This window comes from Octodon degus, unplaced genomic scaffold (genome assembly GCF_000260255.1).
Source record: "Octodon degus isolate 3935 unplaced genomic scaffold, OctDeg1.0 scaffold00035, whole genome shotgun sequence".
Taxonomy (NCBI): Eukaryota; Metazoa; Chordata; class Mammalia; order Rodentia; family Octodontidae; genus Octodon; species Octodon degus.
In genome coordinates this window covers 13,032,324-13,046,163 of record NW_004524611.1, presented here as the reverse complement: position 1 = coordinate 13,046,163, position 13,840 = coordinate 13,032,324, and the positions used below count along the sequence as shown (strand labels likewise).

General features: G+C 57.1%; 1 protein-coding gene across 2 annotated transcripts in view; it reads left to right on the top strand.

Moving 5' to 3' along the window:
- The first annotated feature begins 892 nt into the window (after positions 1-892).
- Positions 893-13,840, top strand: part of Limk1 (LIM domain kinase 1) — a 22,671-nt gene continuing 9,723 nt past the window's right edge. Inside the window, exons 1-5 of one of the 2 annotated variants that reach the window (XM_004630425.2) lie at positions 893-1,075; positions 2,510-2,606; positions 9,874-10,012; positions 10,176-10,285; positions 11,333-11,539. In XM_004630425.2, the coding sequence (XP_004630482.1) occupies positions 1,021-1,075; positions 2,510-2,606; positions 9,874-10,012; positions 10,176-10,285; positions 11,333-11,539 (608 nt within the window). In that variant the 5' untranslated portion in view covers positions 893-1,020. Of the gene's footprint in view, positions 1,076-2,509; positions 2,607-7,332; positions 7,406-9,873; positions 10,013-10,175; positions 10,286-11,332; positions 11,540-13,840 lie in introns of those variants that run through there. The other variant, XM_004630426.3, reaches the window with a different exon arrangement.

Sequence of the window (13,840 nt, the reverse complement as noted above, 5' to 3'; positions counted from 1 at the left end):
AACAGAAATAACATACTAGGGATGTAGCTCAGTGTGAAGAAAGAAAAAGAAAATCTAAATCCCCACCACCCCCACCCCCACCTCTGGGGAATTGCTGAGTGTTGGCTGCTCTGCCTCTGCCCTAAAGCAGCTGCACACCCAGCTCTGCGTGCAGTCACTGGGTGAGCTTGGATTTGCAGCTCACCTGGCCCACAGCTTCCCAGCAAGTGAGATGCGGGGGAGGGGGAGGGGATAAGAATGTCCTCTGCTCGGATCCAGCACTCAAGGGTTGACCCTTCCAGGCGGAAGGTCACTCTGCCCTTCTAGTGCTGCACCTGACAGCCTAATCCTTTGGTCAGTGGATCCAACCCAAACCTACTCGCTTGCGTCCACCACTGGACCGGGCAAGGACTCACACTGGGCACACCCTCAACAGGCTGGCAGGGTTTGCTCCTGTCCCAGGTCTGCGCCCTGGACAGCTGGAGGCCCTGAGACGTGGGCATAGCCTTTCCCGACTTTAGGCTTCCTAGAGAGGACGAGGACTCCCCACGACCGTCACCAGTGTCCCCGTGGTGCACCAGCTCTGGACTGGGCCTTTCGCCTCTCGCTGTCTTGGTCTGACCAACTCCCTACTGGGAAACGGAGGCTACTTTCTTGGGTGTCCACACGGGATCAGAGAGTGCAATCCAGCCTCGGCACGCACAGCAGGGAGCTGCCGCCTAGGGACAGAAAGATGAATGAAAGGAGGAAGGGGCGGGAGGGGTGGGGTCTCTGTCTAAGGGGCGGGGCCGCGCAGGGCAGTTGAGGCCGCCGCGCCGCGCCTGCTCCGCCCCTGCCGCAGCTCGCGGGCCCCGCCTCGGTCCGCCCCTCCGCGCGCTCCCCGGGCTGCCGCGGCGCCGAGCGGGTGTCCCAGCCGGTGTCTCCGAGGCGGCGGTGCCCGGCCCGCGCTCCCCGCCTCCGCCTCCCCGGGCCGGCGGTGGGCGAGCTTGCGGGCCCGGCCGCCCCTAGCCCCGGCCGTCGGCCCCGCCTCCCGCCGAGTGCATGAGGTTGACGCTACTTTGTTGCACCTGGAGGGAAGAACGCATGGGAGAGGAAGGTGCGGGGTGCGGGTCGCTGGGGCCGGGACCGAGGGTGGGGGGCCGGGAGCCGCGGGCGGGGCCCGGGTCCGCCGAGAGGCCGCGCCCCTACCCCTGGGATGCGCAGGCCCCTCCCCGCCCCCTCCCCGTCCGTCACCCCCCCACAGCTCTCTCCTCCTCCTTCTCTCCCCCCTCATCCTCATCGTCCCTAGCCCTCCGAGGGAGTCCCCCGCCCTGACCCGACCGCGTATGGGGTCCACCCCAGCTTCGCTTTGGGGCCGCCCCCATCCCGTGTGTAACGTGGCCTGGGCAGCACAGAGCGGCCGGGGAAACCGCAGCCTTGGGTCCGAGTCGCCTCGCCCCGTGCCTGCCGGGCTCTGTGACCTTGAGCCAGGTGCTCACTCCCGGGACCTCAGTTTCCCCGTCTGTACAGTTGGGGGCCTGTGGTTGGACCCCAGGGACTAGAAGCTGGACTGGTAGAGAAGAGTGCAGTGGCAGTGTACTGCAAGACCCCGTCCCCTCCCCCTCGCCCTGCACCAAAGCCGGCACCAGCCATCAATCATGGCTGGAAGGATGAGTCTGGTCTTGGCTTCTCTTCAGCACCTTCCTCCCCTTGGTCAAAATTGAAGGATTCAGAGACCAGCGAAGATCTCCCTTAACCCAGAGCAGGGTCTGGGGTCTCCTGCCAGCTTCTCTTCCAGGGTCTTCTCATAGGCCTACCTGGTCCTGACAGCCCACCCGCCCCCTGGAGTTCCCCAAAGCCTTTCCCTAGTCCTGTGGGACTTCCTGGGGCACAGCCCGCCTCACTGTTGCCCTAACTTTAGATCCGTGGGTACTTAGAGAGGGGTAGGCTGTGGCTTTAGTGCTGGCTGTGTGGCAGGGCAAGCCTTGCCCGCTGTGGGGCTCGGTCTCCTTATCTGCTGTGCAGTGGGGAGGGGCACGCCTGGGGCATCTGGCAGGGCCCACCAGCTCAAAGGGTGCCAGGCCCTGGAGATGACTAAGCATGCCTAGCAGTAGCCAGCTCCAAGAGGCATCGGGGTGCCTGGCTCTGCAGCCCCAGCCTGTCCAGCCCAGGCATACCCCCCACTCTAGCCCAGGAAGTACCATCCCAGCCCTGGCAAGTCCTTGGGCTTTGAAACCCCTTTCCAGGGGAGGAAAGGGGGCTGTGACAAGATTATCGGCTGCCCCTTTATTTCTAAATCCCCTGCTTTCTTTCTCCCCATTCACTTTGCCAGACCCAGAGTTGAATGGGCCTTCAGCTATTGCTGGAGAGTAGACAGACATCTGATCTTCCTCCTCAGTTTACAGCTAGGGATACTGAGGCCGGGACAGGCTGGATAATTAAGCCAGAGTCTAGCAGGACCTACAGCTATGACTTTTCTGGGCACAGTGACCGCTCTGTGGGATACTGGGCACCTCCTAAGAATGCTCCTGACTCCCTTCCACCCCTGCAGGAAGTGAGTTGCCCGTGTGTGCACGCTGCGGCCAGAGGATCTACGACGGCCAGTACCTCCAGGCCCTGAATGCTGATTGGCATGCAGACTGCTTCAGGTAGGGCCGGCTGGGGCTTCCAGAGGCCTGCTGTCCCTCCTTGTGCTGTTCTTCCTTGTGACCTCCAGTGAGTCCTTGGCCTCAGTATCCCTCCTAGAAAATGAGGCTTTCTAACTGTGAGGTGCCTAGGGGCCTTCCTGTTTCATCCTCTAGCCTTCTGATGACGGAGAAACCTGCATTCCAGCCTTGCGGTTGTCCCTTGCCAGCCACAGGGCATTGGCTGCAGGACTCCACAGATACAAGTCCTTCATAAAATGAAACGGCACAGTCCTTCCATAGAGCCTCTGTATGTTCCATAATACATACCCACCATTTTGAGATCGGGGCCTAAGCTCCAGGAGTTGGCTGGCTTCCTATTCCTGGGCTCCAGCAATCCTCCTGCCTCAGCTTTCTAAGTAGCTGAGGCTGCAGGTGTGTACCATCAAGCCTCTTTTCTCTAGTGTACTTTAATCCCCTCTAGGTTACAGTGTCTACTATAGTGTAAACACTTCACACAGTCGTTGATTTGTTTAGGGGATAGAGACAAGAAAAAAATCTAGACTTCATCAGTACAGAAGCAATTTTTATTCCTGAATTTTTCAATCTGACACTGTGAATCCGTGGGTACAGGTGCCAGGGCATGGGCACAGACTGTATTTCCAAGGCCTGTTGGCACCTAGGTGGAATGGAAGTAGAGGGCACCGTACACTGTACTCCTGCCCCAGGGATGAGAAGACAAACTGGGCTCTGAGGGAAGCTGAGCCCCTACTCCAGGGTCCAGAGGTCCAGGCCTGGCCTCCAGACACAGACCGGAGGACTAGGAGTGGGGCTACAGCTAGGGACAAAGCAGAGCACAGTTACTCAGAGGTGACCCAGGACCATCCTGAGAAGCCCAGTGCTGGAGACCACTGGCAATGCGACCCTGAAGCCAGGGTTGTGTGTGGAAGGATGTGATTCCTGGATGGAAAGGTGTGGTAGGGAGGTAATCCCAGGTGCAGGGCCAGGTGCCTCAGTGAATTCAGAATTCATAGAACCTGGGGGCCCTGCAGGGCTTGGTATCCTCTTGGCAACCAAAATAAACCAGGAGTTTATTTTGCTTGTGGTGCAGCTTTGATTTGTATTGTTTTGGAGGATTTTTTAAATTTTATTTTGTTTTTTGAAATAGGCTCTCACGATGTAATGTAGGCTGGCCTTGCAGTCATTGTGTAGCCCAGGCTAGGCTCAAACTCACGGCGATCCTCCCGCCTCAGCCTGCCTTAGTGCTGGGATTCCAGATGTCCACTACCATGCCTGGCTTGTTCTTTTGTTTATTTTATTTTATTTATTGTATTTTAAGAATAAATCAGGCAGCTGGGGATTTAGCTCAGTGGCAAAGTGCCTGCCAGGAAAGTGCAAAGTCCTGAGTTTGATTCCTGATACAAAAAAAAAAAAAGCAATCAGGCAAAAGAACATGGAGAAAATCAGCAAGTTCACAGAGGTCTGAAGACCCACAGATTCTTGGTGTGAGCCCACTAAAGACTGTTTCTTTAAAAAAAAAAAAAATCAGGTTAGACGTGGTGCCACACTCTTATCACCGGTTAATTCAAAGCCAGCCTGGGCTATGTGGCAGGACCCCTTCTCAAACCAAATGAAACAGAATAGGTTGGATTGGAGCTGGTGCTCAGGAGTAGAGCACTTGCCTTGCATGTGTAGATACTGAGTTCTGTCCTCAGCAACACACACACACACGCATCAGTCCAACATCTAGCGCTGAGCGGAAACCAAAGCTTGGTCTTACTATTTTGTACAGGTAGATTCTTTGTTGCTTCCATTCTGCCAAAGGGAAGTAGGGACACAGAGCGGCCACTTCTCTTGCCTGAAGTCACATAGCCAATGAGTTCAGTGGACACACAGTGCCCACTCGAGCTGATGGCTAGAAGCAGGGTAGGCCACATGTGCCGGGACACTGAATTGGCCACTCAGGAGGAGGATCCCAGGGCAGGCAGGCTATTGGGAGCGCAGGCACCAAGCACCTGGCAGAATGAAGTCAAGGGGTACATCGGGTGCCAGAGTCGGGACAAGTGTGGGAAGGGCATGGAATGCCAAGATGAAGACCCCCTCCCGGCCTTCATGAGTCAGCAGACAGCTGGGGTTGGACTGTAGGTGAATGAGTTGTGAAGGTAGATGGCAGCTCCTTGGCAAGGAAGGGACTGTCACCATGGTAGAGGAGTGGGACTGAGAGTGTGGATGGCTTCAGATAGGGAGGGGACAGACAGTGTTTGGGACAGTGCAGGTGGAGCAGCTCTCATCCAGAATGCTGCAAAATCTGAACCCAGAGCATCAGCACAGTGCCTCCAAGTGGAAACTTCACACATGGCATTGTGTAACCTTTAGTCATAGTCAGACCCACGCACGCAAAAAAGGCTGCATGCAATCACCTTCGACACTGCCTAAGGTGTGTATGAAGTCCTAAGTCAGCTTCTTATTCAGACTTGGGGCCCCGCCCCAAGAGACCTTGTTACATGTGTGCAAATATCCCACAGTTCCATAAGTTGGGACACATCTCTGATCCCGAGCTTTTCAGATCAGGGATGCTCAACCTGCTTTTTGGCATCTTCACCACCATTATCCACTCTCCTTAAAGTTAGCTCCTTAGGCCCCCAGTGTACCCACGGAAGGTACCATGGTTGCCCCATTTTCAGGTTCCAGCTGAGGACTTTGCAAAAGCCAGTACCTGGTTGCAGGTTGTGCTGGGGGCAGAGCTGGGTTCTGTCTTCAGTGCAAGGCTGAAGCAGGAGTGGCTTGCGTTGGGGTGGCGCCTGAGGAACACAGGTCTGGCTTTCTAACCCCTGCCCTGTAGAGGGGGTGGTCTGCTGGTGTGATGGACTTGGGGCTCCCGCATTGTGCCTGTGTTGGGTGGTCCCCTTCCTGGCCCTGACTTGCAGGTATGAGTCCAGGTAGAATAGGATGAGGAAGAAGAGCTCCTTCTGAGCTGACCACAATGTAGAGGGATTTGCTGTGGAGCTCAGAGGAACCAAGGGGAGAAGTTTGGAGGCCCCTGAGCCTGGGCTGGGGAGGGAAGCAGAGACTGTGGAGCACCTGGCTTTGGAGTGTCCTGCATTGCCTCACCAGGGGAGGAGTGGGCCCTGTGGGGGCTATTGGGAAGGCAGGTTCAGGCTGTCCCTGGCAAGGGGAGACCCAGGTCTACAGTGACCTAACAGTGTCCTCAACCTATAACATTTAGGAAAGCAGCTCAGAGGCAGGTTACTGCTTGCTGGGGACACATGGCTGACAGGCAGCCAGACTGGCTCTCGACAGGACACCTGAGGCTCTGGATCCTGCTTCGGTTCCCTCTAGATACATCTCAGAGCCATGATTCTGCTGATGACATTGAGACCTTTGTTCTTTGTCCCCAGTCCTCTGGGAGCTGCTCTGGCAGGAGGGATGTGAGGAGTCGTGAGGGCCTGCAGCCTGCTCCTCCATCCCTAGGGAGGGGAGGTGGCCCTATAACTGCTGGCTCTTCCTCGGGTCTCTGAGTCACGCACCGGTAACTAGGGAGCTAGAACAAGCTGTGGAGTGGGTGCTGTTTCTTGAAGCCCTGAGACAGGTGAGGAAGCAGATGCCGAGGTGAGCGCTCTGAGGGGGTTTAGTTTGGAGTCAGGGTGCAAGGAAGGAACGTGTCCAAAGGCCCCAAGGTGGTCCATCCAGAATCACAAAGCTGCCAGAGGGCTGCAGGGATGCAGCCAGCCTGGGGGATGTTTGCTGGGGAAAGCCAAGGAAGGAGACTATCGCTGTGTATCCTCTTTCAGTCTGTGGCCTGAGCCCTTGGCATAGATAGAGGCTAGCCCCTGCCCTTGAGAGTGTCCCAGGAGGCACAGTATGTCTGAAAAAGCACTGCAGACCTCGGGAGGGTGGCTTAGGGTTCTCCAGTGCCTCTGGCATTGCTACTGAGGTTCAGTTGTCACCCCAGGCCCTCCCCTTTGTCCTGGGGCCCCGCCTGCCAGCAGCTGATGGCCAGGCTGATGGTGGTAGTGGTGGTTGAGGCTTCCCTCGGCCCAGCTGCTGCAGAGGCAGCAGCATGTGAGGTCCCTCCCAGTAATCTCCCCAGAGACCTGGTGTGCAGGAGGGTGCAGCTGGCTGGTAGTGAAGCCCAGGCTGGGTACAGCTTCCCCTCTTCAGGGGACCTTTCATGGGAAGAAGACAGACAGTCCATGGGAAACTGACCTCTGCTTCCGTGGGGCCAGTCTAGGAAGAGACAGCTGCACTGAGTTTGTCTCTGTCCACAGAGACCCAAGCAGAGGCCGAGGAGCACAAAGGGCACCTTTCTCCTGATGAGCAAAAGTGAGGGTCGAGTGGTAGAGTCAGAACCTAGATCCCCCCTTTCCTACCTCCCTGACCAGTGTCAAGGGCTAAATATCCTTCCCCCGCCCTGGAGTGAAAGGTTACCTCCCTCCTCCTCTACCTCCCTGCCTGGGGTCAGAGCCTAGATCCTCTTCTACCTCCCTGCCTGGGGTCAGCCTAGATCCCTCCTTCTCCTCCACCTCCCTGCCCGGGGTCAGAGCCAACATCCTTCCCTGTTTACCTACATAAAAGCCCAGGCGAAGGCGCTTAGTTCCTTCCTGTTGCAGGCCCTTCGCACCCACACTGCTGCACCCTCTTCTCTGTGTGGTCACGCTGGCCCCACCTCCTCTACCCTCCAATCCTGAGCCTCCTGGTGGGATGAGGAAGCTCTGGTCAGGCCACCCCTGTGCTCCAGCAGCCTCCACATACCACTTGCTATTGCTGCAAAGGATGCTGCTGGCCTCACCCCTGAGAAGAAACCGCTTCCATAGAGGGGCTAAGTAAGTGCAAAGCCCCCTCCCTCCCCACCTGGTGACTGCTGGTGGAAACACCAGGGCTGGAGGCGGGGCTGGGACTGACCCATCTGGGGCAGAACTGAAACTTGAAGGACCCTGCCGCCTGGCTGTGGCAGTGGGGTGTCTCCCCACACCCGACTGGCTATTCTGCAGCTGTCTTCTCTGGGAAAGGGCACCCTGGGAGGGATGGACCTCACACCTGTCACCTCTTCTGCTGTAGAGCGCACCCTCCTGCCCCAGCCAGCTCTGTCTTCCTCATTGTTCCTGAGGCTTCCCAGAGGCAGGCCAGGGCAGGACTGTCCCCAGAAGTTCTGCTCTGGCTGGCCTCAAGCCAGCCCAGGTCCTTTTGTGACTTCATTTGTGGGGGCCACTGGCCTGTGTGGGACACCCCCTGAGCCCATCCTGCTGTGTCCCCAGCTCCTGGCTGGACAGGAGGGGTCGGGACAGGATAGGGTTGGAGCCTCTGTATCTTGTATCTGCCAAGAGGTGCCATGCCCTCAGTGTCATCCGCCAGGCCACTTCGGAAGCAAATGGAGGCAGAGAAGGGCACTGGGGCAGTCAGGGTGCAGGCAGGGCCAGACAGCTGGCGTTTTGGGGAAAGGCTGGGCTGCTGCCCTGCCAGTGGAACCCCAGAGATCCCCCGATGTGCTGGGGGGCAGGTACTGGGGAGCAGGCAAAGGCTGTGGTGCCCATGTGCTGGGCCCCAGAGGCTTCGAAGTAGTGTCAGAGGGAAGCAGGGCTCTCCGGTTCGAGGCAGCAGGCAGGGTGGTGACTTAGTGGAGTGGAGAAGGCTGCTCTAGGCGTGGGGGAGGAGCGTTCTCTCCCCTGGGGGAGTAGGGGGACTGCAGCTGCTTTGAGCTCTGCCCTGCCAAACCCCACCAGTCCCTTTGGGAAGGAAAGGCCAGCAGATGGTCCTGTAGCCTAGCAGAGGATTGACAGGGAGACCTGCTGAACGGGACGCTCCTGTGGCACCTGAAGAGTCGTGTGTGGTCGGTGAAAGGTCAGAGGGTCACGGAAGACCACGGGGAGGAGGAGCAAGGCTGTCTGCCTGAGGCTCACTGGGGACCTCCTCACCAAGGGCTCCTCCCACCACCTCAGGCTGCAGGGTGACGCCTGCCCAGTGCTGTTCCCGGGATTGTGGGGCAGGGGCCATGACGTCATGGTCTCATGGTCTTTCCGCAGCCTCCAGCCCACAGCTGCCGCCGCCTCTGCCCCGCCTCCTCCTCCTCCTCCTCCTCCTCCTCCTCTTCCCCTTCCTCCTCCCCCTCCCCCCTTCTCCTTTCCCTCCTGCCTCCTTCATCTCTTCACCCTCTTCACCCTCCTCACCCTCCTCACCCTAAATCCCCTAGGATGGCTGTGGGACCCTTTCCTGGGCACACCCCCACCCATGTGCTTCTCAATCCTGACATTTTGTGCTTCCCCAGGCCCAGCCCCTCCCTGCAGGCTCCCAGACAAAGGGGAACAAGCAGATCCTTTTAAAGGGGCAGATACCCCCCCCCACACACACACACACTATCTGGCTGTTCCACCCCCTACCCCCTCCAGGACCAGTACACACAGGGCACCAGGGAGAGAGCAGGGCTCAGCTGCCTCACATCTCCTACCCTGTCCAACCTCAGCAGAGCTGACAGGGTCCCCTGGCCCCATTCCCCTCCTTAGAGAGCAAGCTGCTCCTAGTGAGGGGGTGAAGGTCTCCTCCTCGAGCTGTGGGGTGGAAGCCAGGCAGGGGAGTCTGGCTCCAGGCTTCTCCCATCTGCTTTTCCATCCCATTGCCTGCCCAGTGTCCTGGGTCTGCTCTCAATGAGGTGATGTCTTCCCTGCTCCATCCTGCATGTCTGCTTTTCTGAGGCGAGATGGGGAGATGCTTGGGGGACCTGCTGGCCTGCCCCTTGAGCACCTCTCCTGTGACCCTCAGCATCTGCTGTGCTGCAGGGAACCAGGAGAGCAGCCTCTGGCCCTGGCTGGCCCTGCCTCTAGGTCCATCTGTGCTGAGCAGTCCCTGCCTGTGTCTGTAAAACAGTATCATGTCCAGTGCCCGTGAGGTGAAGCCTGTTAGGCCCTCAGTGCCTGCCTGCACCTTACAGCGCTTGGAGCGAGCTCTCCTGGGTTCCATTCCTTGACTAAGAGCGAGTCTCCTGCCTTCTGGACTATCTTCCTGGCACAACAAACAAGCTAATGATGGGGCCCTGAGGAAAAGCAGCCCTCACCCCTCAGGCCAAGCCCTTTTTGTACACGGCAACTGTGAAAGGTTGTGTAGTCTGCACTGCACAAAGCATTCGACTAGGGTGTCAGAGTGGGGCTGAATCCACCCAGTCCCCACTTACCCAGCCCTGTGCCCTAGGACTGAGTTGTTTTCTGCCCATCGAACAAAATTCTAATTCTGATGTTAAGAAAAGCAGGGCAGAGGAGGGTGGGGTGCATGTTCAGCCGCTCTCTGGACCTCTCTCCCACAGGTGCTGTGAGTGCAGTGCCTCCCTGTCACACCAGTACTATGAGAAGGATGGGCAGCTCTTCTGCAAGAAGGACTACTGGGCCCGCTACGGCGAGTCCTGCCACGGCTGCTCAGAGCACATCACCAAGGGGCTGGTCATGGTGAGCGCCCAGCTCGCGGGCCACCCCCGGCCTGTGTGACCCTGCACACTCTCCAGTGCTCCTGGACGGACTGTGCAGCCCCTGCAGCCCCTGTCCATGCCCAGGAGTTCTGCAGCCGCCTTCCTGAGTCCCTGAGCCTTCTTGTCCCTAACCTTTCCGCCAGGTGGCTGGGGAGCTGAAGTACCACCCCGAGTGTTTCATCTGCCTCACATGTGGGACCTTCATCGGGGATGGGGACACCTACACCCTGGTGGAGCATTCCAAGCTGTACTGGTGAGTGCCAGGGCCCCTCACCAAGCCCAGGGTGCCCAGGCCCTATATTTCCTACATGCAGTCAGAGGACCAGACAGATACCATCCACCTATATTCCTTCCATACTGTCTTGAGCCTCAAGCATGGGACAGACCACACCCAGCTCCCTCCTCATGCGCTGCTGCAGTGCAGCCCTGGCACCAGCCCCGGAGCTGGCACAGAGCCCACGGACTAAGGACGGGTTCCCCACATGGCCGCCCCTGGCTCAGACACCAGCTGCACACTCCTGTCCCAAGGCCACCCACATGCCTGATCAGCTGGGATCCCTGGCCGTGTGCTCACGCATGTGTGCATGAGTGTGTGAGTGTGCCAAGCCAAATCATGGACTGTATGACTTGCAGAACTCCAGGAAGCCTCACGCCTAGGATCACAGTTTTGTCATAAAGGACACTGCTCGGTACTGCCAGATGGAGGTGCCCCTTCCCCCCGCCACCACCACCTCCTCGCTCTTTACCACCTCACCAGGGCACCTCCCTCAGCCCTGTCTGCGTCCAGGGTTTTATTAGGCTTTCACTGTGCGATGGTGATGGATAGGCCTGCAGACCACAGGATGCAGATTCGTCTCCAGCCCCTAGGAAGCGAGGCTGGCTGGAGCCCCAGCCTTTGATCACGGCTGGTCTTCGTGGTGATGGGTACCCCTGAGTCATCCCATTAGCATGACTTCGGCACAGTCTGAGGGGCTCATAAATAACCCAGATGTTCCTGTTGCAAGGACTCCGAGTCTCCCAGGAACCTCAGACAAAGAGCAGATCAAATCTTCCTTACACAATAGCAGTAAGCTGGATTAGGGAACAGCAGGATTTGATCCCAAATGAGCTTTTAATGACTTCCTCCTCACTGGATGCATCCCCAGGCCTGCTGCAACCACAGGCCATGCGCAGCCAGGATGGTCTGAGCCTCTGAGAGGTCCAGCACTGCACTCGCGGTGCCATCAGTCAGCTGGGGTCTGGGGCTGCAGGGGTGGCACTGACAACAACATGCCTGACCCACATCTTCCCCATGTCACAGTGGGCATTGCTACTACCAGACCGTAGTGACCCCCGTCATCGAGCAGATCCTGCCTGACTCTCCCGGCTCCCACCTGCCCCACACGGTCACCTTAGTGTCCATTCCAGCCTCTACTCACGGCAAGCGCGGCCTCTCTGTCTCCATCGACCCCCCACACGGCCTGCCGGGCTGCGGCACGGAGCATTCACACACAGTCCGAGTCCAGGGGTGAGTGACCAGCTATTGACGTGGAGGGGACACACCAGGGACTGGGGGTGGGGGGAGCATATTGGAGTGCATCAAGACCCAGCTCCACCACTCGGGCAGCCACTGTTTATGTAGTCATAAGTCTGAAGAGCACTGAAGATGCCAGATGGGTTGGGACAAAATGCCTGACACCCATAGCTTACAGGAAGGGAGAGGTTTTTTTGGTTCAAGGTTTTAGTTTACAGTCAGCTGGCTCTAAGGCAGAAGCATCAAAGAAAAGATGGAACCTATGGCAGCTAGGGAGCAGAGAGCCAGGGAAGAGCCAGAGAGGAAGGGTCAGGGCCTAGGGATAGTCCCCAGGGTCTCAACGACCCAGCACTGCTGTCCTTTCCTAATCTCCTAGGCATCTCTCATGGCACATATTGAGTTAGCAGTCAAGATTAATCATCACACCCAATAAAGTAGAAAACAGTTCTGTAGCCCAGTCATGGCTGGACGCAGCCAGGGCTGTCTACGGAACACAGCCTGGACAGCAAAGCTGCACTGGGCCAACTGAGGCTTCCATGTTCGTAGCGGGACCCAAGAAAGCTGGTGTAATGTGAGACTTTCTTCCTCCCCCAATGCTGGGACCCCCACAAAGAGCTCTTGGAATGAATGAGAAGTAATTCCACCTTCCATAAATCACCCCACCATCACCACCCCGTTCCTAAACCACAAGATCAACTGTCGGATCTGAATGTGAGTAGAAAAGGATTTGTCACCAACAAACCAGAGGAGAGGCTAAGGCAGGAGAATTGCAAGCTAGAGCCCATCCCACACTACTTAGGGACTTACCAAGCACGTGTTGAAAAGGTCTGAGATGCAAGAAGAATCAGAGAATAGCTGGGGAGATAGCTCAGTGGTGTAAGTGCCTACCTGGTGTGGGAGCCAGGTGCCAGCTTCTACTTGATTCAAGGCCACACATCTGCCCAGCAGCAGGCACCACACCTGGGGAAGGTGGGGCTGGGGAGGACTGGCTGCATCTCCATCCCTGCCTTAGACATGTGCCAGGCAGCTGGCTTCATAGAGGACTGAGAGAGGACAAGCCAGACTAGTCCTCTTTTGGAGTGCCCCACCCCTGACCCAGGTTAAGGCCCCAGCCAATCCCCAAGGAAATGGAGAGAGTTGCCAGGTGTGGTAGCCCATAATCCTAGCACCGTGAGAGGCTGAGGCAGGAGAACTGCAAGTTAGAGCCCATCCCATGCTACTTAGGGACTTAGCAAAATTCTATTTCCAAATAAAAAGATTATAAAAGGGGATAGGGCTGTAACCCAGGGTGCCAGCCCTGGGTCCTACTGAAAAAGAAAGAGAAGAAAAGAGAGAGTCAGTACAGCCCCCTCCCTGTGCCTTAGTGGGGCACGCTTTCCCTGCCTCGCCCTTCTCAGAAATTGCCTGGCTGGCTAGAAGGCTGCTTGCCCAACTCACCTGATGATAGTACAGCAGCTGTAGCTGCGCATTTTTCACTCTGTTCATAGCTGCATCTTTAAGGCACAGTGTACTCATTTGGGCCCCGGGTCCCTATCATCACAGCAGAAAACTGAAGGAGGGAAGATGGAAAGTTTAGGAACTTTTTTTTTTCTCATACAGGAGATTGAACCCCAGACCTCAGAACCCCAGAGCTGCATCCCAGCTTTTTTAATTTTGTATTTAGAGATAGGGTTCCACTAAGATACTAAGGTGCACAGGCTGAGCTCAGATGTGCAGCCCTCCTGCTTCAGCCTGCCTTGGCCTCACCCAGGGCTGGGCTTGCGGATGCGCCCCCTGTCCCACACCCTGCAAGCCGTTGGCCTCCAGAAACACATGGTCAGTCCCTAGGTAGGATGTCCCGTGGCTTGGGTTCTCCCGGGGTTGCCTCTTCTTCCTCTGGGTTCGATTTGGTCTCCACGTTTCCACCCCAGTCCTGCCCTGTACTACGCTGTCTTCCTAGACACACAGACACATGATGTCATGGTGCCCTTTATGGAGGGCGTTCCCTATAACTACTGGGCTCCTTTTCTGTACCTTCTTGGCTCATTTCCCTCGTGCAATCAATAAGCCATTTGTGAGATTGGAGTCTGGCAATGCCTTGGTTCCCACCATTTCTCGCCTTGCGGTTTCAGCATCTATTCCTGAGTCTTCCCTGTGGCAGTTCTCACTGTGTTGATTACAAAATGAAGATTTTTCTAGCTGTGATCTTCTGTATTTATTAGTGTGCTTTCTACTGTACAGGGCTTCTTCCCCTGTGAGATGCATATTCACTCATTCTCTCTCTGTCTCTCTCTCTGTCTCTCTCTCTGTCTCTCT